The sequence below is a fragment of the Pezoporus occidentalis genome, unplaced genomic scaffold, assembly GCF_034315485.1.
Source record: "Pezoporus occidentalis ecotype Australia unplaced genomic scaffold, CSIRO_AGI_Poc_V1 ctg182, whole genome shotgun sequence".
NCBI classification, from domain to species: Eukaryota; Metazoa; Chordata; class Aves; order Psittaciformes; family Psittacidae; genus Pezoporus; species Pezoporus occidentalis.
Window position 1 is genome coordinate 929,652 of NW_026913662.1, and position 23,678 is coordinate 953,329.

A 23,678-nucleotide genomic window follows, 5' to 3' on the forward strand; every position below is an offset into this window, starting at 1 on the left:
GTGGTGTGTAAATTGACAAGGGATGAAAATAAAATAACTGCAGGAGGAGAAATCCAGTGTAATCATCCCCTGTGCTGAGACATGTGGGGAAAGCACTGACCAGTTCCGTCAAGCCAGCAGGAGATTGCAGACAGGGTGAGGAAGGACCTGAAGGCCATTTAATAAATCACAGTGCACACAGTGTTGTCATAACAGTTTGGGGCTTCCCAGGTGACATGGGCAAACTGCACTCAGCTTGGCTCTAGTAATGAGAATCAAATGTGCACAAATACATGTATAGGCATAAATGATACACAAGGTATGTAATTGCTTGCATTTAGAAACGGAATATTTTGTTACAGCAGTGTCTATATAAAAAACAAGAAGAATGATTCTGGTAACAATCTCCTGCAGAGGTTCAGTCTCCAGAAGAAATGCTTTACTAGAGCTGCTTCTCTTGTGTTTATTTTGGGAACTGGGTACATGTCAGTCTTCTGTTTGCAGGGTTGATCTGAAATGTATCTAGTAGGGTAAGTAAGCACTGCCTTCTGGTTCTCATAAGCATCTTTCTCAACTTGCTGATTTTATTAGATAACTGAAGAGGAGGAGGAAAAAGCTGCAGATAGGCTACTATTCAGCTTTCTTGTGCTGGTAACAAAGCTAATCACAGAATGCAACTTGATTCACTTAACCAAGAACAGTGGAGTTCTGAGCAATATCTGGGGTAAGTATCAAGAATTATTATGGCTGTGTTATAAAGAAGATTCTTTGTGTGATATGTGGTTTTTCACACCCTGATATAAAAAAAAAAACAGACTTTGTCCTACAAGGGTTGTGTGCTGCACAGTGCTAATACACAGCAGTTACTGGGCAGTGAAAGAGAAGATCTCAATGGAAAAGGTTACATGGTTGATGAAAAAAAGATGCCCTCTGTCTCAGTTGCTGGGAAGTATTTTCTATTATCTCAAGAGCAAATAGCTGCAAACTGCTGCATGTTTGACCATAATTACATCCTCTTGGATGAAAACATTCAGTTCTCCTGGGAAGATGGGATTTTCTTGATGAGATCATACATACTAGCCAGCAGGCGATGACACATGCTAGTAGTGCAGTGAATGCTATGTGTCTGCCAGGATGTTAAAGCCTGGAGGTTGTTTTGATTCAAGCAATTTCCCTGTGAGTGAAACCGCAATGTCAGACTGGCTTATTGGCATTTTGTTGCCTTGTTTGTAATTGCTTCATTTGCTGCTATTAAGTGGCCTGGATCTGGCTGGTTAATGTCTTCAAAGAGTTGAGCCTGCCAGGTGCCTTTAGTGAGACAGGAGATAACCCTTGTAAATCCTGGATTGCTTGGTGATGTGCAGCTTGAGCAGAGGCAAGACAAGAAGGCAACTCCATCTTTTCTCTGGGGGACCCGCAGCCTCTGTCCAGGGGTTTGATCTGACCATCTGCAGCAGGGCCATCTCACAGAGTCTCACAGCAACCAGTCCCCAGACATCATAGGCAGGTGAGCTGTGGCGCCGAGTCCCTGAGAGGGCCACAGTTGCTGCAGACACAGGACTTGGCAGCCAGGATCAGAGCAAGTGTCTTTCTGTGCCATGCCCTTTTCCTGCCCAGTTGCCATCACTTTCCAGCAGTGGCCCTATCTTTGGATGTTTGGATGTGCTGTGCATGCATTCAAGAATGCCTGCTCACTGTGGGGACATTTGGTTACCTGTAGCTTTTAGCCACTCTGCTTTGCCTGGATAGAGTTGCTATGAAGTCTTCTTTATATATATGAGTATGTTCTGAACAGATGAGCACAGTTAATTTCCTTCCCCTTTTTTTACTGTAGTATGTGCTATGGTAATTCTTGAGGGACCTGGTTATTTTTATGCTCTCGCCGGTGATGTGCTGAAAGAGGTTTTCTTTCCCCAGGTCATGTCCAGTCTCACCTGTGGTATCCTCACAGCTGGGTCTGGCTGACAGCTACTGAGATCTTTGGCTTGTTGTTTGCATCTTACAAGCCAGAAGATCTTGTCAACAAGTGGAGGGAAAGAAAGGCAGGGAAGAGGAAAAAAATGTCAGCAGAGCTGTCTGCATCAACAGTGTTCTTGACTGCTGAATTGGACAAGAAGGTAATGATGTCTGTATTACTCCTTCCCTCCCTGCCCATTCCCTGGCTGGGACATTAAAATGGTGTTACAGTTTGGCATGCACATCTCTTTTGGTTGCTTGCCTGCTGCCTAATTTTGATCACAGAGGAGGCATCCCCTGGGAACTGCCTTTGGTGACTGCAAAACATTGCTTTGACTTTCTGCTACTGGCTCCCTTTCATGGAGTAACTTCCTTCTCCTTTTTCCTGTTTCCAGATGAAGGAACTTGCGTTTGCATTCTGCCATCAGCTGCAGTCCAAGTTCCTGGACCTGTCTCTGGGAGAGCAGGTAAGAGCAGGAGTGGGTTTGGGACTGCAGGAGGGCACAGCACAGGCCCTGGCCCATGAACAAAGGGGTCTAACGTTCTAGTCAGGACAGCAGCACTGTGGCTGGCGGTGGCTCAGGACACATGCGCAGTGCAGGGCCTGCTGCTCAGTGCTGAGGGCATCTGAGCAGGTCTGTGTGTCAGGGGTCCAGCAAAGTCTCCCTTGTGGTGTCAGCCTGGTGAGAGGGGAAGGGCTGACGGGGTGGCAGGGACAGAAGGGGAGGCACCATGCAGGGCCTCATCATTACTGGCGTCCCTTCTGGCAGGGAGAGTCTGGCTCTGCAGCCCAGGCTGGAGCAGGTTGGACAGCCACGTTCTGGAGCAGGGACCCAGGTCTCTGGTGCTGGCTCCATGTAGCTGCTCTGGAGCTCTGTCTTTGCTGGGAGCCTGTAGTCCAGCTTTATACCATTGCTTGATGGTCTGTCTCCACTGTAACTCTGGTTAGAGATCTCCTTTGGAGAGGTGGGGGCTGCCAGACAGGAGAAGACAAAGATAAGCAGCCCTGCCTCGGGGAGTGCTGGAGCCCAAAAGGCACAGTAGCTCATGGGGAAAGGCTCCCAAACTGTAGGAGGGTATTGAGGTGTGCCTTCCTGTTAAGAGCAGTATGATCTGTCAAATATGGCAGTGGGGGAAGCTGTTAGAGCTTCCTGGGTTGGCAGGTTTCTCTTTCAGATCTAGACTTGGCTCTTATGTGCCCTGGTGTCATGGTTGAAAGCCAGCTAGTAACTCAGCACCACAGAGCCGTTTGCTCACCCTCTCCCTGGACAGGATGGGGAGGAGAATCAGAAGAATGTAAACATCGAGATAAGTACAGTCTAATAACTGAAGTATAATACAAAACCACTACTACTATTGCTGATGATGATGGAAATAACAAGGGGAGAAAATATAAAACCAAAAGGGGAAAAAAAAACCCAAACCAATAAGTACAAGAGATGCTCAATACATTGCTCACCACCCGCTGATACCCAGCCTGACCCGAGCAGCGACTGGTCCCTCCCAGCCAACTCCTGCCATTTGCTATATTGGGCATGATGTGCTGTGGTATGGAATACCCCTTTGGCTAGTTTGGGTCAGGTGTACTGTCTTCTCCCTGCTGGCTTCTTGTGCCCCTGCTTACTGCCAGAGCATGAGAGACTGAAAGGTCCTTGATCAGGGTTAGTGCTACTGAGCAACAACTAAAACATCAGTGTGTTATCAGCATTGTTCTCAGACTAAAGCCAAAACACAGCACTGAACCAGCTACTAGGAAGAAAATTAACTCCATCCCAGCTAAAACCAGGACACCTGGTGCTGACAGTGCAGGAACCCGCAGTGACTGACTACTCTGCTTTCACACTTCAGGTTATAAAGAATTTGCTTTTTGTGGCCAAAGTTCTTTACTTGCTAGCCCCTCCTTCAGAAGAAGGTAAAGAGGCCAAAGGAGACCTTGGCTGTGAAGTGGAAGAGCAGGAGGCCTCAGAAGATGAGAAAGACATTTCTGCTCAAGCGGAAGAAGAAAAAGAAGACGAAGAGAAAGGCCAGCCAGCCACATTGCTGTGGTTAATGAAGAAGCTCTCTCTCATGGCAAAGCGAGAAGCTGCATATTCCCCTAAGGTCCCTTTAAAGGTAAGAACAGGGTTAGACCAACTGCTGTTGATGTGGCAGGCACTTCCACAAGAGAGTGTTGCCCTGGCTCTTCACTCCCTGGGGGCTAGCTGCAGGGGGTGCTGGGAGCTGGTGCTGAAGTGAGGTGTCAAAGAAACAACATGTTTAAGTTCAGGATTCTACAGAAAGGCCTGTGTCAGTCTGATGCTCCTTGCTGATGCTTCCAGCCTTCTGTGGGGTGTTGGAAGAGTGATAAACCCAAAGGCACCATGCTGAAGGGGGCAGAGCACTGCCTTTGAGAGCCCAATAGCACTAGGTTTCTGCGGGCAGGGAATGGCAGTGCAGCGTTACTTGCTCGGGAGAAGCAGAGGGTACAGGAAAGCATCAGAAAAACTGGTTCCTCATGGTGTAGTTAGGTTTAACTTTCATGTCTTCAGCTGCCTCAGTACAATGCAGCAAGAGCAAGCCTGTTGTTCAAAGTGATAACAGCTGTCAGTCCAGTGGAGTCACAGCTCCCATGTTTACAGATCCGATGGGATTGTGTCTCATCTAACGACTGTACTTGGCAGCAGTAAGACCTTGTAACAGCAGTTTCTGACTCAGGTGTCTGAGACAATGCCTTGTACATTGAGCAGTGACACGTAGCTTTCTTCTAGCAGTTCAGTTAAGCAGTGTCCTTCCAGCCTTCCTTACTTCATGTTCCACACACTCATTTTCAGAGAAGCTGCATCTTTAAGTTCCTGGGAGCAATCTCGGTGGATCTGGGAAAAGACAGGATCAAGCCCTACCTTCCAACAATTCTGACCCCTCTGTACCGGGAGCTGAACAGCACCTATGCAGAGCAAGGTAAGCAATTTCCCTCACAAAGACTTGGTAAAGAGGAAAGTATGTCAAAGCTGTGCCTTGGCATGAACACCGCATCTCATTCCTTTTGTCTGTTGAGGCACAGATACTGTCATCAGCGAACTTCACCTACTTGCAGACTAACCCAGAATTATCAGGAAAGGAGGGGTATATGACAGCTGAAACAAAAATGTATGTGTTGACAAAGCCTGGAAGAAGGTTAGGCAGGCTTCTGCATGCAAGTGGATACAGCTTGGGCATGTTATGTAGTAGAAAAAGTGTAGTACTCCAGGGTGGACTCAATGGTGGCAAGATGAATAGAGCCCTTGCTGAGGAGAGGAACAGTGTGGCTCTTATGGAAGCCAGAACAAGGCTGTTGCCGAGTGTTGTTTTTTGAATTGCCATGTTAGATGTGCTGTGGTGCTTGGGGCTGAAGATCCATGCCATGTGGTTAGAAGCATGCTTCAGCTGCAGTGTAAAACAGGGTGTTGTTTTATGGCGCCCTGGGTTACTCTAGTGCCAGGGACTGTACAAGTTGGAATTGCAGGTTGTTAGTGGTTGCTTGATATTTTCCCCAAGCTCCCCCTTTTGACACAGAGAAAATGATCTTCAGCGTGTGACATGTGTGGTGACTGAAAGAGCATGACCTCTGCAGGTAGGGAAAGAGAGCTGCGTGCCACAGGAATACAACACATGGTGCGTGCAGGCAGGCGTAACACCCATCGAGCTGCGTACAAAACATCTCCCTTCCTCCTGAATGAGCCCAGATCACTCTCTCCTGCTGACTGACAAGGCTGGAACCACCCCTATTTCTAACAAAGCCTATTCCAAGAGCCCTGATAGCCACTTCTAATAACCTCTGGGATACCATTATCCTTCTGAAAAAAAAAAAAAAACAACCCAAACCCTTTTGCTTCTCAGAAGCATTATTTTTTGTTTGCCTCTGTGAAGTGCCGCTTGTGGTCTTCAGGAAAGCTGCTGAAGAACCAGCAGATTTCACAACAGCCTTTGCTCTAATCTCTGCAGTCTACTTGGGCAAGATGAATCAGTGCAGTCATCCTTTAATAAAGAAAGAGGAATCCCTACTGTTTGGCTTTTGTTCCTTGCTGAAAAGATTAAGCAAGCTAATTTTGTTTTATTAGATCCAACACTGAAGAACCTTTCCCAAGAAATCATAGAACTGCTCAAGAAGCTGGTTGGACTGGAGGCTTTTTCACTTGCCTTTTCTTCTGTGCAGAAACAGGCCAATCAGAAAAGAGCCATGAGGAAAAAGCAGAGGGCTTTGCAGGTAAGATTCCACTTTATCATCTTCTGGGTAAAAGCATTAGGGTTTCTCTGAAGGCTTGAAAGCCGACCGGGAAGATGAGTTTGAGAACCTCCTGGGCAGGTTCTGGCTGATAGCAGTGCTGTGCTTTCCCACTTACCTGAAGACCAGTGATGAACTTGGGCAGAGATGCTAGAACAGCCTCAGAATTAGCGGAGCCTAAGAAAACCCATGTCTACAGGGACAGTTGTTTGTTTAGTAACAACTGTGTTGTTTTTCACTAGACTGTAGCAAACCCTGACATCGCTGCACGGAGGAAGCTGAAAAGACATAAGAATAAAGCAGAAACCCGGAAGAGAAAAATAGAATCCCTGCGCCCTACTTACAAGGCCAAAAGAGCTCGAAGTCATGCACTGAAAGATTTAGCAATGGTGGAATGAAGAGGCTTTTCCTTCCTGGAGGATTAATTTATAAAGTGATTTCAAGCTAAAGAACTAATTACTGTTAAAAAAAGTCTTTCCATATTTTAATTGTATTTATTAGTATTTTTTCCATGTCCTCTTTTCATCTAGGATCTAAAGTAAAAGCTTGGTCAATTTTACCAGAGCATGTACAGTTGAATGGACAAACTGCCATTATCTTTTATATTAAATTTTACTTCCTTTTTAAGGGAGGGGTTGATGTGATGACTGTTCATGCCTGTGAACATCCACACTCCTGAGGAGAAAGCAGATGCCTCCTGATACTGATTTGTCTTTGCTTCTGCAGCTGTACTGAGAACTTCACTGTCATTTCTGGCTAAGCTTAGAGTACAGGAATAACAGTTCCTGAGGCTGGAAGTTAAACTTAAATTATGGCCAGGGCAGTGTGTGGTGACTGAAGGCATTTTATTGTCTCTTCAGAAAACCACTGGTACGCTAACAGCTGGAGGTACACTCATCTCTGTCACTGCACGTCACTGTCACAGTGTATGTGCACTGAAGGATGATGAAGTACAACACCAGCTTAAGGAAATCTTTTTAAGTGTTCAGCTACGTGGCTGTTTGAACTGGCAGCAGTTGGACCTGCTCCTGTAAGCAAGCAGCCTTGAGCAAGCAACACACCTCTGAGTACAACTGACAGTTCCAAATTTTATTAGTGTTTTAATTACACAAATACAGCAGCCACTCAAATCCACCAAATCCATTTGTGGCCTGAAAATACCCAACTACAGAAAAAGGGATGATGGATGTAGCTGAAACTGCTTTGCAGTGGTCACTCTGAATCACTGCCTGCTCTTCAAGGCCTCCACCAACCTATGGAAAAAGGTTAAGGCAGCTTACTGAAGTCATTTCAATTATGTTGAAATACTTTTACGAGAAAGCATCTCTTTCTTTCCCTGTGGATGTCTCTCTTAAGTCACACAGGCTTTCCACAGATCCAAGTCTTAATAAATACAGTAAAAGACATTTTTATAATGAAGCCTAGTTAGGCTGTTACTCACCATTCCATTGCTTCATCAAGCCCTGTGCCTTTGGTTGCAGAGGTTTTGAATATCTGCCATTTTCGGTCCTTCAGAGCCGGTAAGCCAAGCGCGTTTGCCATTTCTGTGGGAGTCATGGCCTGCTCCATGTCCTGCTTATTTGCAAACACCACCAAAATGGCTTTCTTCAACTCTTCTTCCTAAAAAAAAGAGGAATCATGCAAGAGATTGGTGTTGCAGAGACTTTTACTCAGTTTATTTAAGCATCAAAACCCCATAAAATGAAAAGACACTTCAGCAGCTCTCATAATGATTTTGTTTGCTGATTTTTGTCCTTCAGAAAATTCTTTAGTGAAAGATCAGTATTTCCTTTCAATTCCAGCATGATACCTGGGATCAATTTCAAAATACAGCTGGTTATGCCTTATACCTTATGAAACAAGCTGGTAGTTGGATTTAACAAGGCATATGGAAGAACTTTAAGGAATTGGAGGAGGGATAGATAAAAATGTTTTGCTCAATTCATCTTCTTACCCTTATTACCTGTTCTACACATGCTCTTCAGCTTCAAAACACAGCAGGATACTAATTACTGTTAATCCTTCAGGGCCTGAATTTTGCCACCACTGTGGTACTGAGCAGCTGTCCCTGTGGACAAATACATTCTTGGATGACCAAAAGGCTACATGGAACTAACAACTGCCTAGGCACTGCTGCACAGAACTGTGAAATGGCTGCAGCATGTTTAGTGCTTTCAGCCACAAGTGTTGCATGGGCCTATGCTGAGGGCTGAAGTTTCACAAGTGAAGGTCAGTTTCACCAAATTCACTATATGAAATTTCACATTTGCTCCAAACAGAGGTTTAGTTTCTCAATTTCCGTTTCAATGCTTATTTCCGTACCTCTAACATAGCAACAAGCTCCGATTTTGAAGTGCCAATTCTGTCTCTATCACAGCTGTCCACTACATAGATGACCGCATCTGTATTTGAGTAGTAACACCGCCAATATGGCCTGCAGAAGAAAGAGTAAGTCCCAGTCATATAATTTGCACTTTTAGCAGCGCTTTTTAGCCAGATAATGAAAACCAGATATTACCCCAAGGAAGCAGTAGGTATCTTCAAGAGACAGAACAAATACTCTTGGGGCAGGGGAGGAAGGAGATGTAAAAAAAAAAAAAAAAGCAAGCAGCTTAAAAACAATGAAAGAAGTGCTGTGGACAGACTTATTTGAGAATCAGCCTGCAGGACATCAGGTCTATAACTAAGGGACAGGAAAGCAAAGAACATTTAAACACAGAGAAATCTGAAATGACTAATACACATAGGCAAGGAATTAACAAGAAACAAAACCACCTTTTTCAGAATTATCTTACTGAAACTAAAAAGGGAAGGAACCTGCATGTTACTTATGCACTAACTGCTGCACCTCACTACCTAGTGCTCAGGAAGCATTCATGAAAAGGTCATAGCAGGGTACCGAAAAGCTCACTACAGTTACGCATATAACAACTCACTGCAAAACTTGTAAAGCTCGCTAAAAATGTTATTGTCTATACCTAAATTCAACCTCCCTGCTTTGCATTAAGAACATTTAAATATCCCTTGGGGTTTACATCACTCACTTCCCTCTCAAAATGCTACACAAGTGCCTTGTGCCTCGTTTTTCAAAGCAGAACAGTAGATAAGTGAAAACATTTGCTTGTTCCTTTCCAACCTGTAGTCCAAACCAGGTTTCACTGAGTGAATTCCATCTAATGGAAGCGCACTCCTGACAATGGGCTGTTTTTAAAAAGAACCAATTTTAAAAAGTGCCAGCCGAGAGAATTCCCAAGAACTTTGCACTTCTGAGAGACATTTAATCCTATCTTTTGATTTCAAGAGATCTTTTACCTTATGCTTGTCTGTCCTCCCAAGTCCCAGACTTGAAACTTCAGATTCTTGTATGTCACTGTCTCAACATTGAAGCCAATGGCTGAAACAAACAGTTTCACAGTTGGTGATTTCTCTTTATTTCTGAAGAATGTTACAGCACTTCATTTACAATTTTCAGGTGGGAAAATTCTCAATAGCTCCATAATGAAGTTCATACCGTTGCAAAGTTACCCCAACATCTGTGACTCAAAATAATGCAGCCATTTTTTCCTTTGAACAATAAAAACACATTGCAAACGTAAAGATTTCTAACAAATGCTAAGGTTGTTAAAAAATGAACAGAAGTGTGCCTGAAATCCGCAAAAGAAACAGAGCAAGTGTTAAAGGAATGGCCTGTTTTGATGACCAAGCACACAACCAACAGCAATAAACCACTAAGAAATGAAGAAATGTGTCCTTTGTGTCAACACTTCATAAGACCACAGCAGAACTAACTTCTCAGCAAAATACTTGACACTGTGGTATCTGGAAGATGGCAGCACACCACATATGTGATCCTTCTTCCTGCCAGGCCAGAGAAACCCAACATAGGGAAGTGAATGATGGATGCAGACTACCTAAAACTTATGGAGGCTGAAATAAGCAAAACCCTAGGGCAAAAGGATTATGACACATTAAACTGCTGGCTTCTAAAAAGTGAAAAAGACCCGACTAAATTCAGTTTATCACGGCCATTCAGAAGGAACCCAAGAGATATGACAGGAACTCAAAAGCCAAGCATCTCTTGCCTTTCAAGGTCAAATATGTTTTGCTTTCAGGAGGACAGCATAAAATACTCCTTTATGTAGCACTTCTGTAGCATGCTGTAATACTGTTGTGCAAAAGTTCTTGAATACACCAGTGCAAGGCTCCCAGGGCACAAGATCCGTTTATTTCTGAAGGAAGCATGAAGTAAGTTCAGCTGACAAAGCTTCTGTGTTAGAGCTACAGGCAAACCGGCTGCTTTCACTTACTTGGAATGGTGGTAACAACTTCTCCGACTTGTAACCTGTAGAGAATGGTTGTTTTTCCTGCTCCATCCAGTCCCAGGATGAGAATCCTCATCTCTCGAGTTCCAAACAGACTGGAAAAGATGGTGGAGAAAAAGCCCCCTACATAAAACAGGACAGAAGGATGTTTCAGTGTCAGCTTGGGATATGGAGGCTACGGAAACGCAGACAGATCCACCTCATTTTTTTACTGAGATACAGTATGTGTCTTTGCTCCAGTGATAATAGACAAGTTCAGGCTGTTGCCCAGATACCCATGTGCTGAATCACATTACATTTTCCTGGCTTTATACTGTTATTTTACAATATCTCAATCCAGCAAAATCACACTGCAGAAGCATCAAGCTGCCTCATTGTGGTTACAACTTCTGTTTTTCCTCTTCTCTCATTTGACAAAATCTGAGCCAACTTCTGTTTTATTTGTATTGGACTCTACCTGTTCAGTACAACAGGCTATATGACAACATGCTGAAGTCTGAAAGAATTCTTTCTGATGTTTATGGACTCCCACAGGAACATCTACTTCTTTCTTCTTAAAATTAAGTATAAAACAATTGGTACATGTTAAATCACAGTCCACTACCAGATACAAAACCCATTCCATTTTATTTTTTTCCAAAACTGGCTTGCCCCAAACTCATTTGTTCTTTAAGTTCCTGTAAGACTACTTGTGGCTAGACTAATACCGGATTTGTGCCTGCCAGATGCAGAATGTGCTAAGCCAGTAACAATAACATTTTTACCAATTATTTTTGTAACAACTATATCTGAGGCTAAGTAATAATGTTGTAAATCCAGCTAAACCCTGTAAAAGGTAGTGAAACACCAAACAAGCTAGAATCACATTTGACAATGTGAAAGGATGCATTCAGAGGAACCCTGGCATGCCTGAGAGGTGGGCCTGTTCATGAAGTTCAACAAGGCCAAGTGCAAGGTCCTGCACTTGGTTTGGGGTAGTCCCAAGCACAAATACAAGCTGGGCAGAGACTGGATTGAGAGCAGCCCTGAAAAGGAGGACATGGGGGTGTTGGTTGATGAGAAGCTCAACATGATCTAACAGCGTGTATTGCACACAGAAAGCCAATCGTGTCCTGGGCTGCATCACAAGGAGCGTGACCAGCAGGTTGAGGGACATGATTCTCCCCCACTCTGCTCTCATGAAACACCCCCTGCAATGCTGCATTCAGCTCTGGGGCCCCCAATACAAGAGGGACCTGGACCTGCTCAAGTGAGTCCAGAGGAGGCCATGAAGATGATCCAAGGGCTGGAGTACCTCTCCTATGGAGACAGGCTGAGAGAGTTGGGGTTGTCCAGCCTAGTGAAGAAAAGGCTTTAGGAAGACCCTAGAGCAGCTTCCAGTACCTAAAGGAGGCCTACAAGAAATATGGAGAGGGATTTTTTTTTATAGGGGCATGCAGGGACAGGACAAGGAGGAATGGGTTTAAACTGAAAGAGGGTAGATTCGGATTAGATATAAGGAAGAAGTTCTTTATTGTGGAGTTGGTGAGACACTGGCACAAGTTGCCCAGAGAAGCTGTGGCTGCCTCATCCCTGGCAGTGTTCAAGGCCAGGATGGATGGGGCTTTGAGCAACCTGGTCTAGTGGAAGGTGTCCCTGCCCATGGCAGGGGGGTTGGAGCTAGATAAGCTTTAAGGTCCACTTCCAAGCCAAACTGTTCTATGATAAATATATCAGAGGAGAGTCAAATTAGAGAAGATTTGTGACTAAAATCTTACTGAAAGAGGTTCTGATAAAAACCACTCACTATGTTTGTCTTTCTAGGCATCTGTGATGCCTTTCCAGGGAAAGGAGAGACCAATGAGCTACATGCTTATGCATAAAAAGGAATTAAAACTGATAACAGGTTGCTTTACTTCTTCTAAGCCCACCCCATCGCAGAAGCCATACACACTACACACCCGGAAAACAAAGAGAAGGCACAAGGGACCATCTATCAGTATTTTGCATAGTGCTGCTCAAAGTGCTGTTTACTGTGAGACAGGCAAATAACCTTAGAACTGAGATGCAAAAAGTATTTCAGTGTTAGTATTTCCAGCAGAAGGCTAACTATGCGATTGACCCATGGACGCCAAAGAGATGGCAATTCTTTCCTCTGTCAGTAACCTTACTGACTGCCAGACACTTCTCATTCCTTCTTGCATCATATTTGGTTTTCCCACACTAAGACACTGCTCAAATACCATGTGCAATAGGACAGATTTATTCTAATCACTTAACCCCTTGATTCAGGGCCTCTTACTGTCCTCTCTATTGACTATTCTAAAACACCTCTTTCCATAATTAATTTTTTATTAGCCAGCCGTTACACAGGTGAATCACAGTTTAATTTAGACAGGTCTCAGGCGTACAGAAGCATTACAACAAAGGTATGCTCCAGAAGCAGCGCCGCAGAAGAGCCACACCGGCACTAGCCACCCGACCGCCGGCAGGCACCGCTCCGTATCAGGAGCTCAGGCCGAAGGCGGGAGGTACCAACCGCTCCCGCGGCCGCCGGGCAGAGCCGGGCCGTGGCACCCTCCCAGCATCCCGCCTCGCTCAACACCATCCAGCCTGCTGCGACGCCGCCGCTTCCGCCGACCCCACGGGCCCCTTCTCCCCTCACATCCCCACAGGCCGCCGGGGGCGTGGCGGGATCCCGGGAGCCTCCCCCCGGCCCTGCCGCGGTGCCGCCGCCCGCCCCTCCTTACCCATGTCGAGCCAGTAGGCCGCGCCGCGGCTCCCGTCCGGTGCGCTGGTCCTGCCGCTGCCGAGCAGCCGCCGCTCGCAGCCTCCACGTCGCACGGGGCGGCGAGTAAACGAGGCGGTGCCTCCCTGCTCGCCGTTTCGACACGGAGACGGGAAAAGCTCGGCCTCCCCGGACGAGGAAGGGAAGGGCTGGGCGCGGGGCTCCCCGCGCAGGTACTCGAGCACGGGAAATGGAAGCAGAGGTGACCGTTTGTAAATGAAGATGCGGGGCGGGGGTGAAATGTGGCGAATCTGCGGCGCCAGCGGAAGCGGGGTGCCGGTTGAGGGGCGGGGCCCGGCCACGCCCGTGCCAGGGGGGGCAGCACTTCCTGCTCGAACCAATGCGGCTGGGGGGGGGGGGGTCCCTCCTTTCGTCCCATCCTATTGTAAGAAGAGATGATGTAATTAGTTGTGCAGCTGAGCTGCGGTAGTTCGGCCTGAGGAAGGCTCCCGGGAAATCCTAGAGCAGGCTAACAGTACCTAGTGGGGGCCTACAAGAAATCTGGAGAGGGACCTGTTACAAGGACACGTAGTGACAGCACTCCAAGGAATGGATTTCAACTGAAAGAAGGTAGATTCAGATTAGACATTAGGAAAACGTTCCTTACTGTGAGGCACTGGCACAGGGTGCCCAGAGAAGCTGTGGCTGCCCCATCCCTGGCAGTGTTTAAGGCCAGGCTGGACAGAGGGGCTTTGAGCAACCTGGTGGAGTGGCAGGTGTCCCTGACCATGGCAGGGGCTTAGAACCAGATGACGTTTAAGATCCTTTCCAACTCAAACCATTCTGTGATTCTATGAACAAACACAAAATTGGAAAAATGTGAAATACTAAGAAAACACAGAGGAGACAGAATTTGCAATGCACACATTTAAGATCAGACTGTAATAAGAGAAACCCAACACAGCTCAGGTTAATGATGAGCTGTTACGCTTTTTTTTTTTCTCTTGCATAAGAGACAAGGAGATAGATACGAGTTCTTTAACTACAGAACCAATTCACCACTCAAGCATGCTGGCTCCTCCTCATGCATTTTATTCTGTTTTTATACTCCTGTTGCAGCAAGAACAGCACAGAAAACTTTACTTCCCCCTTCTCTCTGAAAGCATCCACAAATGCAATATTATCACAGCTGCAGAACTTCTGTTTCGTTTATGTCCTCCATTAGAATTCTTTCTTGCTTGAAATTTTACATTAATCGTAAGTTTTTAACAAAACAATCCTTTATTTTTCCTGACAATTTGGGAACAGTAGGAAAGAATACACAAAAAAACTGATCTATAGGGATAAGAAAAAAAAAGTAACAAAATATTTTTGACATTAATTAGAAAATGTATCATCTATAAAATCTGATTATCCAGAAAGCCTGCCCGTGTACATTTTTGCTTGCTTCAGGGGGCAAACAACATGTTTCAGTCTCTTAGGTCCTTGATATCCTTAGGAGACCACGGATACGTCTGACAAGAGCTTGAATAAAGGTGTACCGTGACCGAACCTTAGAATATAACCCTTCGATGTCCAGAAGCTTCTTCTGCAGAGATTCACCAAAGCTGTTTGCAGTTTCAATCTGAAGCTGAGAAACAGAGATTTGTTGCAGTCATTAATACAAAACCTTCTCCTTGCGGAATGTCAGCTTATCCATCATCAACTATCTGTCAACCCTGTCACTACAACTGATTCTCTAAACCACTTCTCAAAAGTAAGTTTTTTCTGACTCCCCTAATGAATACGGTGTACATTCTTCCCTTATGTTTTTCTTTCTATGTTATATAATGGATGGTCTTTCTACAGGGGTTTTTGGGTGACTCAGAACATTTACAGATGATCCAAATATTACCACCTTACAACCTCACTAAATTTTAGGGATTAAACTCCTGTTTTACGAATGAAACGGTTTTATAGAATTTAGCTTCTTCAGTTACAGTCATACAGACGCTTCTTCCAACTGAAATTTTCCTAGTCCTTTAAGGACTGCTTAGGAGTTAAGCATCCAATGTGTCATCCCTGGAGACATTCAAGGCCAGGCTTGATGTGGTTCTGAGCAACCTGATCTAGTTGAAGATGTCCCTGCTCACTGCAGGGTGGTTGGATTAGATGACCTTTGAAGGTCCCTTCCAATTCAAACTGTTCTATGGTTCTATAAACTATGAAATCGCTGTGTAAGCAGAAATCACGTCTTTGCTAGCGTTCACATTTTATAGTCTCCTCAGTTTCTGTTGCCCTTTTTGATCTCATTTCTCTACAGCCTAGCTGTAGCTGCCCTGTAATGAACAGCTGCAAGATGACAGAAAATTGGGAGTTCTGCCCTCATGCTGCGAAGCTGTCAAGGATAACTAGTGTTTTCAGAAAGCTGTTGTTAAAAAATACATACTGTTTGACTGGTTTATATACATATAGTCTTTTAGTAAATTAGCTGATTTTTCACTTAATATATTAAGACTTGAAATCACGTGTGCAGCAGCACAACTGCTACCTCCTTCATAATACTTTCAAAAAACCAAAAAAAACAAGGATTAATGAAACATCTGCAGTGTTTCATTAATCCTGAACTAAGTTACACCCTGTTGGTACACATTGTTCAGAGGTGGGAAACCTAGTCAGACTGCTCTGGTTAGATGGCTGTAGGGTAATGAAGTATATTCTGTATTTCTCAGTTGACCATCACATCTCACCTGTTCTATATCATGCTGGCTCACTCGATTCAGTCCACTACTGAAATCCAAGCTAGGCTCTGAACCAAAGGAATCTAGTGGTAGAAAATAAGACATTAAAATTATGTCGGCTGCTGCTCTCCACTCTCTTTTCCACATCAAGTTATAAAACAAGATTAAAACACGGTGTTTCAAATTGGTTGGTAAACTTGCATGTAAGAAAATGATAATTTTTTTTTTTATTTAAATGATTTAGAGAATGTAAGTTAAGGCCATAACTAATTTTGATCACACAGGATGGCATCTTAAGCATAAAGCTCCTCCCCAGATCACTTCTCCCTTTCTGATTTCCTTCCATTACTAATTTTTTCAAAAATACAAAATCCTACGAACTTCAAATCTTCTGGTGAATCAATGGTGCCTACAATTCTAGAAATAATTTTAAAGCCATCAATACTGATTTTAGTTTTTACCTTCATTTTATAGTTCCTATAACTTGTTTTGAGTCACTGATCTGATTAGATTATTTGAACTTCACTTGGTCTGAACAACAGAAATAAAAAAGTTAATTTTACATTCCTTTGCAGGTTGTGTATAACAGACAAAACCCATGATCTGTGACTCAACAATAATTGTATTGCCAGTTCTCCAGCAGAAAATCCAAAGGTATGCCAAATCCAAATGAAATTATTAAATATGAATGACATAAGATTAATAGTAGCAAATCTACTTTTTGAAGTAGATTTTAAGAATCTACCTTGTAATCTAGTTTTAAAGTTAACTATAAAAAGTTACTAAAATGCAGTTTGACGTTTGAGAAATTTTACCTTGCAGCCTTCCTTTCTGAAAGGACATCCTGGAGGACATCAGTGGGTCTTGAGAGTCAGTGGGCGTGCAATGCAGTAGATAGTGTTCCAGATGACGCCAAAGAATGAAGAGACATGTTTCTATAATATCTGTAGACACACCTAAGTGAAGGAGCCTAATTTTGTTGTTTTGAGGTTGTACGTGTACCATATGAGCTTATTTACACACTTTGAAGCACCTGAAGATGTTAACATCTGTCACCTGCAGCAGAAGCTTCTCACCTCCACTTCCATGGCAAGATCACTTATACCCTCCTTACCTGCCTGAGCATGGTTACTTCAAATGACTGCTACTCACAACAGGCAAGTCTGTAAGAGCACATCTTTCCCAAAGCAGGTTTCAAAGGAATCAGCTGCAGACAGTTACTTTGCACATGACTAGGTACTTCCATAGAATTACCAATGTTTATGATATTAGGTTTATGAAAGGTTAACTGTAAGACTGGCGAGTCCAGTTGTTCTGATAGGCACCTCAAAATTATTTTTCAAAATATTTCTTCCACTGCACTTGCACATATGTGAATGTTTAGTGGGTCTGGATACTGAACTGAAGAGCTGGGCTGTAATAACTCCTCTGTTATAATGTTGCAGAATGTCCTAGCAGGGTCTCCATGATGGAAATTACTAACCTAAAAATATTTACATTCTGACAACAGCAGGACAATACACTCTTACTAATTTTCAGAATTTCAAATTTCCTTTTTGCAAAATACGTTGTTTGAAGTGGTCAGAAATATAGGTTAAAAGAACCTGTTCCTATTTCTCTGCTTTTCTGGAGCATCATCTTGAGGGTCATTTCAATTTTAGAAGGATACAAGAACAGAGAGAAAGCAGCTTGGCTCGGTTGTTTATTAGCTTCACCAGGCGTCGCCTTGCCAAAACATATTTTTGGGAAGTGGAGATTTTGTCAACCCCAGCTGGCATAACTGACTGACACAGCTGCGGTAAGAAGAGGAAAAACAAGAAGACTGTAACAAATCACAGAACCTCAAAAGAAATAAGCAAACAAAATTACTTATCAATATATAGAACTTCCTTGTTAGCTACTGTTTCTTCAAGACTGCACTGTTCTAAATTTGCATAACCTTGCTTACCAAAAGTAGAGAAATTAAACACAAACCAAAGCAACTATAACAAAAATCACAACTTTGTAAAGTTAAGCCAAATATTTTCCCTGAAGTTATTCCATGGACCTTCCTTCATCATCAGTAGAAAGGAATATGCAGAAGAACTGGAACTATTTACTTGTCTAAGATGCTTTGAGTCTCTGTTAGAGCTGTGTCTAAGTTACAAACAATAAAAGGGCTAGTCAGAAGAACTATTACCTCTTTTATTTCATCTGGTGGGAGCTGCTCTACATTTTGCAGCTTGTTAACACTCTGACGATGGCTATCATAGTAACTGAAGAAATCACTAGTGCTTTGTTTCAGCAGGTAGACAATAATGCCCAAGCCAGGCAAGTGCCAGTATGGGACCACTGGTGCTTGTGTATCTAGAAAAGATGACAAACAATTCAAAATTAAAAAATAAAAGTAAAAAAGAACAAGAAACCAATAATGTATGCTGTCTGTCAATAAAGCAGTGAAAGATGTGGAAGTTTATCTTTTATACTTCTGTGTCAGAAGTAATACCAATGAGACACTAGGCAAAAAGTTCTGTGGCTGCAGTACTGGAAGGCAGTCAGCATAGCACAGTACTGAGTGTAACATGTGAAATATAACTAGGCCAGAAGATTTACTATTTAAAGATTTTAACCACTCAGCTGCATAACAGCACACTATAAGCTCCTGCCATGTGGCATAATGAATAGTTTCGCTCAGCATCAAAACACACATGTCACGAATTAGGTGCTAGTTTCACCTAATGTAATCCAGCACAGCTGCTGAAAAAAGAAATGCTCACTTTCTCATGTCTTGTGCTATTTATTTACATACACTTTTTTTAATTGATATGTGTGTCAGAGGCTGCCGTGCAAAGTTCCAGAATTAGAAAATAGGCACCCACAGTACTGGCATAAAAGTGACTGAAAGTGTATGTGATACTACAGCCTCTGGTTCATTATCTTCTACTAGCCCAAAGTCACACCATTCAGTCTCACAAAACAGCAAGCCAAAAATCTCACCCTGACGAGGCCCATCTCGGTTGGTTGATTCTGACAGGCTAGGAGTAAACAGACAAACAGTGTGCTGAAAACTGGGGGCGCTTTGCAACATAAGTGACTCACAGTATTCCATCACATTTGCACAGATCTGCCAAAAGAAAATCACAGCATGTCAGTTACACTATCTACAGGCTTCGGAGCACTGAATTTTAACTGGAATAATGTCAATAAACAACGTGTTTAGTTTCCTGTCTCCTCACCAAAATGTAATGATTCACTTTTCTGATCAGTTATAGCCTCTCTTCTATTTCAAGTCTAGAACTTGCAACGTTGCCTCTTTTCCAACCCGCTAGTTAAAATTTCCGGTCAATTTTAAGTCCCCTTTGGCTTTAACTTACTGTTAGCCATTGCCCTGTATAATCAGCCTTTCTTTTGAAAATTTCTGATCAGTGTAAGGTTTCAGAGTTCACAGAATTTGTACCCGAAACAGTAATGGCTGCTAATGCAAATTTAAGTAACCAAATTTTCAAGATTTACTTTAAATAGAAATAAAATGTGGGATCCCCTATCAGACTAAAAACAGTGTAGAGCATTACCACTATGGTATGAAAGCATGACAACTAAACATATTTGCGCAGCAGGTAAAACGTCACAATTTGAGACTGAAGGTTCTAGCAGATTCTTGTGTCCTTACCTGTTGCATGGCCAACTCAATTTCATCCCTCTTGTTCACTCTGTCCCCCTGTGAGTTATCATCTTGCAGTTTAAACTGACGTAGTCTTTCTGAACCACCAAACCGACTTAGAAGTCCTAAGCACTGGCGCTGCCATAAGAAATTAACATTTTAATTAGTATCTCAACAAATGAAGTGCATGATTCTTTTCACTTAAGTGATACGTTGTCTCTTACAACATCTAAAGAGCAATGCAGTTAAAACATTTTGTAAATTATATTTTATTAATTAAATGGTTATAACATAATGTTTTATCTCACCTTTAATTAATTTAAAAATTAATGGCATCCTAAAACAGTTCCTTGAGAAACAAATGCAATTCAAATGTGCACAACTTATGTCTCTTGCAGACTGACTAGCATCAATGACAGTTTAAATTTACCCATTCCCACTTTCAACACCTTTACCTACATAGACAAACTGTCAAAATCTGGATATAGATAATAAATACCACGGAAATAAGAGTACAAAAACCAACTCAAAAGTTTCATAAAAAGAAGTAGCAATCAATAACTTTGGGGCTAGTTTACATGTGGCATGTTAAGATCGCGAAAGTGCCTCAGACTGCAAGCCAATTTCACAAGAAACAGCAAAAAAAAAAAAAAAAAGATATTAAAGATTTATTGGTAATTACTTTTGGGGAAGGGTAGAACACTTAAATCCTTTTATTATAACTGGATAAAAATAACAGGACAAACTAGAGAGAAAAGCTACAATAACAGATGACTGATTTTGTAATTCTGTGCTGTGATTCTATCCTATGATTCACTCAGTTCTGCTCAGAACAGCTGAGTTTTCAAATTAACTAATTAAAATTCCTTACAACTAAAAAAAAAGCAACTTTCTGCTTTCCCATGGGAATTTCTTGCTGACATGATTCATCAGGAAACCAAATATCCCAGCACTGCAGCAGTCAGTTACAGCTCGCTACATTGCTTCAGCCTGATATTTACTATCAAAGTGTTCAGAGAATATGTCTTTCTCTTTCAACCAGAAGAATTTGACAGGCCAGACCTTTCTCCAGATAGCTTTCAGATAAATATTTCTTTATGAAAGCCCTTGCTCACATGACCCACAAAGCTTCAAAAACATTGCTGGATGCTGAATGCTGAGCTGTAAAAAAGTCTGCAATGATTTTGAGCTTTCAAAATAACTGCTTTCAAGCAAGACATTATCTTGGCTTTCATTCTGGTTTCCAAGTCCGGGTTATTTATAAAAGGGAAGGAAGTGAATAAAACACTAGCATGTTTGATATTCCAAATTACTGAGCTGGAGATATGCTTGCAGCAGAAGTAGCAACAGAGTACTTCTGCATTACTTCACATGCTCGAATTCTTCTCCTCCACATAAGGTGAATGGTTAGCCATGGAGGGAAACAAAGTTCCTGATGCAGAACTGATGTTGCTGAATGCTATTTTTTATTTTTTTTTCTATTTGGTTGGGGGAATAAAAAGAAAAAAGATGAAATAAAAAAAGCAAACACAAAAAAAAAAGCCAAACCCAAACCACCAAACCACACACAATCCAGCTCCACCCCACCTCATCCCACCCCCCAAAAAAAAAACCAAACCACCATGGTGGAAAACATCCCTTTCATACTGCTACTAGTCAAAGTACAAAACCAGGAAGAAGCTTATCTACAAACAATTTTAAAAGGACAAGTGTTAAATATAAAACTTTATTACCTGAAATCGGCCTATATGCCCTTGTAGCTCCATCTGCACACCTTCACTAACATCAATGTCCAGCTCACTCAGCACTCCTGATAAAAGATACAGGCATTAACTATTGTTGTTTAGGTTCTTTTCCTTTCAAAATAAAAAAGGATTTATGCAGTACATTCATTTAAATATTGGCATTGATCAGAAAAAAATTCAGCAAGAAATACAACTTATAGTTTGCACATTGAGGAAAACATTTAGATATGGAAACAGCTAATAGGAGATTCATGACACAGTGTAGCTTACTATTCTAAGTAATGTCTGTATTTTATTTACTTAGGGACAGTACTTACTGTGGGGGAAGGAAGGGAGGTTAGCAAGAAAATTGCAGCTGTTGTGCAAAGCTCAGTGTACTGTAAGCAAAGAAACATTTGGGCTCAACCTACAGCTTTGCACTCCCTTCTATTGTAGTCAGACATCTCTCTTGAACAAAGCAAGCCATTAAATTAAAACAGAGAGGTTATTATGAAATGGTAAGCAAGTCTTCTAGCACACAGAAGAAATCACTATATCCATTACAGTAATTATTAGTCCCTTGTGAAGATAAGTCACCCATGAGCAATGTTGAAATAAATAAAATTGGAGATGACATTAACAAAGATACGGGTATGCAGGCAATTTTCTCTCTTCATTTCCTCAGTCATAGGATTTGCTGAATGAAAATTCTTTTTAAGATACCACATGCACCTTGAACACTACTATTTGCAGGTCATGTCAAAGACAAAAGTACTTATTGATGGATAGCACAATGAAAAGAAAATGGGGAGTCAAATACATAGATACGGGTACTTTGTCCACTGCAAATCCACCATACTTAGTTCAAGAACAATTACCTAACATTTTTCATTTTCCCCAGAGCTATACATGTTAAGAAAATTCTGTACTGGAGTAGGTATTCCCTTATATGTCTTATAATTTCTTTATAGAAAACAAAGCCTGAGATTCATGCAGATGGGGCGAAGAGACTTCAAAACTGCAGTTCCTACCAGGCAAAGCTGCCTTGCTGATTATTCCTGTCAGGGAGGCCAGCTCCTGGAGAGACCCAACGCTAACATCTTGACATCTCAGAATTGCCTGGATAGTATCTGAATGGGAAATTAAAAACTGCAAAACCTGTATCACAAGAAGAAAAGGGAAAATATGAATGACTAAGAATTTAGCAGAGAGGAAGCAATACTTTTTACTTTTGGAAAATTTTAAAGTGGTCTCTCATACCAGTGAGGATGGGATTTTAAAAAACACTTACTTTCAGAGCAAAAGGACACAATTTCTTTGAATGAGCAGTAGCAGTGATACTTTAGCATCTTTTGGAACTTACCTGTCCTGCTGCTTGCAGGTGTTGTGCCATGCTGGAAGTGAGGATCACTTGACACAGTTGAAGAGCTGGAAGAAGAATCTGGCGATAACGTTCCACTGGAGCAGGAATGAAGACAGGAGGATCTCTCATTCCGTACATTCTTAAGAGGTTTAAAATAAATAAAGAAAAAAGATAAACAATGCAAGATATGTGGAGCCCACTAGTGAGGCAGAGACTCAGCCTACAGTCACCCTTGTGAACTTGCAAACATTTGTATTTCAGTAACAGATCTGTACTTGAACTGAGTTTATATTGGAAAAGCAACAAATTTATGATACACAGCTGCTGCAATTTGCCTAGAAAGCAGCTGCCAGGCATTTTCTCTAAGCAGAGAAAATTACTTCTTCGTACTATACTACATTAAATCAGATTACTTTGTGGTAGAAATATGACATCTGTTTACTTATACATAAAACTAAATATTCTTAAATATTTTAGGAAGAGGTGCGCTTAAACTAAAGCAACTGATAAACACAGTCCTCTACAAGAAACCCACAGGGCTTTTACAATCTTACACATCTCACTGGCGCTTTTAAACTTAATACTTGTCTAAGTCTGGAATTTTTCCAGTGTTTGAATCCCCCTTTATGTCACTAAGAACTGTAAATTTAAAGCAAGGACCGAGGTTTGAAAGCAATGAAAGCAACTTCCCCTAATTACGCAGTTTCCTTCTCTGAGATCTCTCGGTCATCTCACAATGACTAGCAGTGTGAAAACACATCAAGAAACTTGTCAAGCAGTATATAACTGTGATGTTTTTTTTGAAACACATCATAAAATATTTCTGAAATAACATTTACTTCACTGCTCTCTCATTAGTGCTTTATGGGGAAGGACAAACTCTGCACTTTTTGTTCACCAACTGCAAAGCCCCTAAAATAAGTTTACATTGCAGGCTGTTTTTCAAACATTATGTTTCAAGCATTAAATTATTTAACAGTAGTAACACATAGACCATTCCTTTCTAAGGGATCAAACAAGTAAGTTT

The 23,678-nt window shown here is 42.2% G+C and overlaps 3 protein-coding genes and 1 long non-coding RNA gene across 4 annotated transcripts in view; 2 read left to right on the forward strand and 2 right to left on the reverse strand.

Annotated features, from left to right (window-relative positions):
• UTP20 (UTP20 small subunit processome component) overlaps positions 1-6,802 on the forward strand; it is a 62,164-nt gene extending 55,362 nt beyond the window's left edge. The window contains exons 56-62 of the mRNA XM_062615484.1: positions 571-703; positions 1,897-2,096; positions 2,331-2,402; positions 3,784-4,047; positions 4,746-4,872; positions 6,012-6,157; positions 6,418-6,802. Of these exons, the coding sequence (XP_062471468.1) occupies positions 571-703; positions 1,897-2,096; positions 2,331-2,402; positions 3,784-4,047; positions 4,746-4,872; positions 6,012-6,157; positions 6,418-6,573 (1,098 nt within the window). The 3' untranslated portion in view covers positions 6,574-6,802. The remainder of the gene's footprint in view (positions 1-570; positions 704-1,896; positions 2,097-2,330; positions 2,403-3,783; positions 4,048-4,745; positions 4,873-6,011; positions 6,158-6,417) is intronic.
• Positions 6,803-7,249: 447 nt separating this feature from the next.
• ARL1 (ADP ribosylation factor like GTPase 1) lies at positions 7,250-13,436 on the reverse strand. Its single transcript, XM_062615499.1, has 6 exons — positions 13,227-13,436; positions 10,483-10,620; positions 9,488-9,569; positions 8,498-8,609; positions 7,617-7,795; positions 7,250-7,428 (listed from the first exon to the last, which is right to left on the reverse strand). The coding sequence occupies exons 1-6, from the start codon at positions 13,228-13,230 to the stop codon at positions 7,398-7,400; spliced, it is 546 nt and encodes a 181-aa protein (XP_062471483.1). The 5' UTR covers positions 13,231-13,436; the 3' UTR covers positions 7,250-7,397.
• A 965-nt stretch (positions 13,437-14,401) lies between these two features.
• NUP205 (nucleoporin 205) overlaps positions 14,402-23,678 on the reverse strand; it is a 49,307-nt gene continuing 40,030 nt past the window's right edge. Inside the window, exons 34-43 of the mRNA XM_062615483.1 lie at positions 22,652-22,790; positions 22,320-22,446; positions 21,298-21,374; positions 19,574-19,702; positions 18,901-19,027; positions 18,104-18,270; positions 17,594-17,717; positions 16,740-16,868; positions 15,934-16,007; positions 14,402-14,834 (exon numbers count right to left, since the gene is read on the reverse strand). Coding sequence (XP_062471467.1) covers positions 14,682-14,834; positions 15,934-16,007; positions 16,740-16,868; positions 17,594-17,717; positions 18,104-18,270; positions 18,901-19,027; positions 19,574-19,702; positions 21,298-21,374; positions 22,320-22,446; positions 22,652-22,790 — 1,246 coding nt within the window. The 3' untranslated portion in view covers positions 14,402-14,681. The remainder of the gene's footprint in view (positions 14,835-15,933; positions 16,008-16,739; positions 16,869-17,593; positions 17,718-18,103; positions 18,271-18,900; positions 19,028-19,573; positions 19,703-21,297; positions 21,375-22,319; positions 22,447-22,651; positions 22,791-23,678) is intronic.
• Positions 14,745-16,884, forward strand: LOC134162048 (uncharacterized). The gene is made up of 3 exons (XR_009964175.1): positions 14,745-14,960; positions 16,500-16,578; positions 16,747-16,884. It is a non-coding gene; the product is annotated as an uncharacterized LOC134162048 (long non-coding RNA).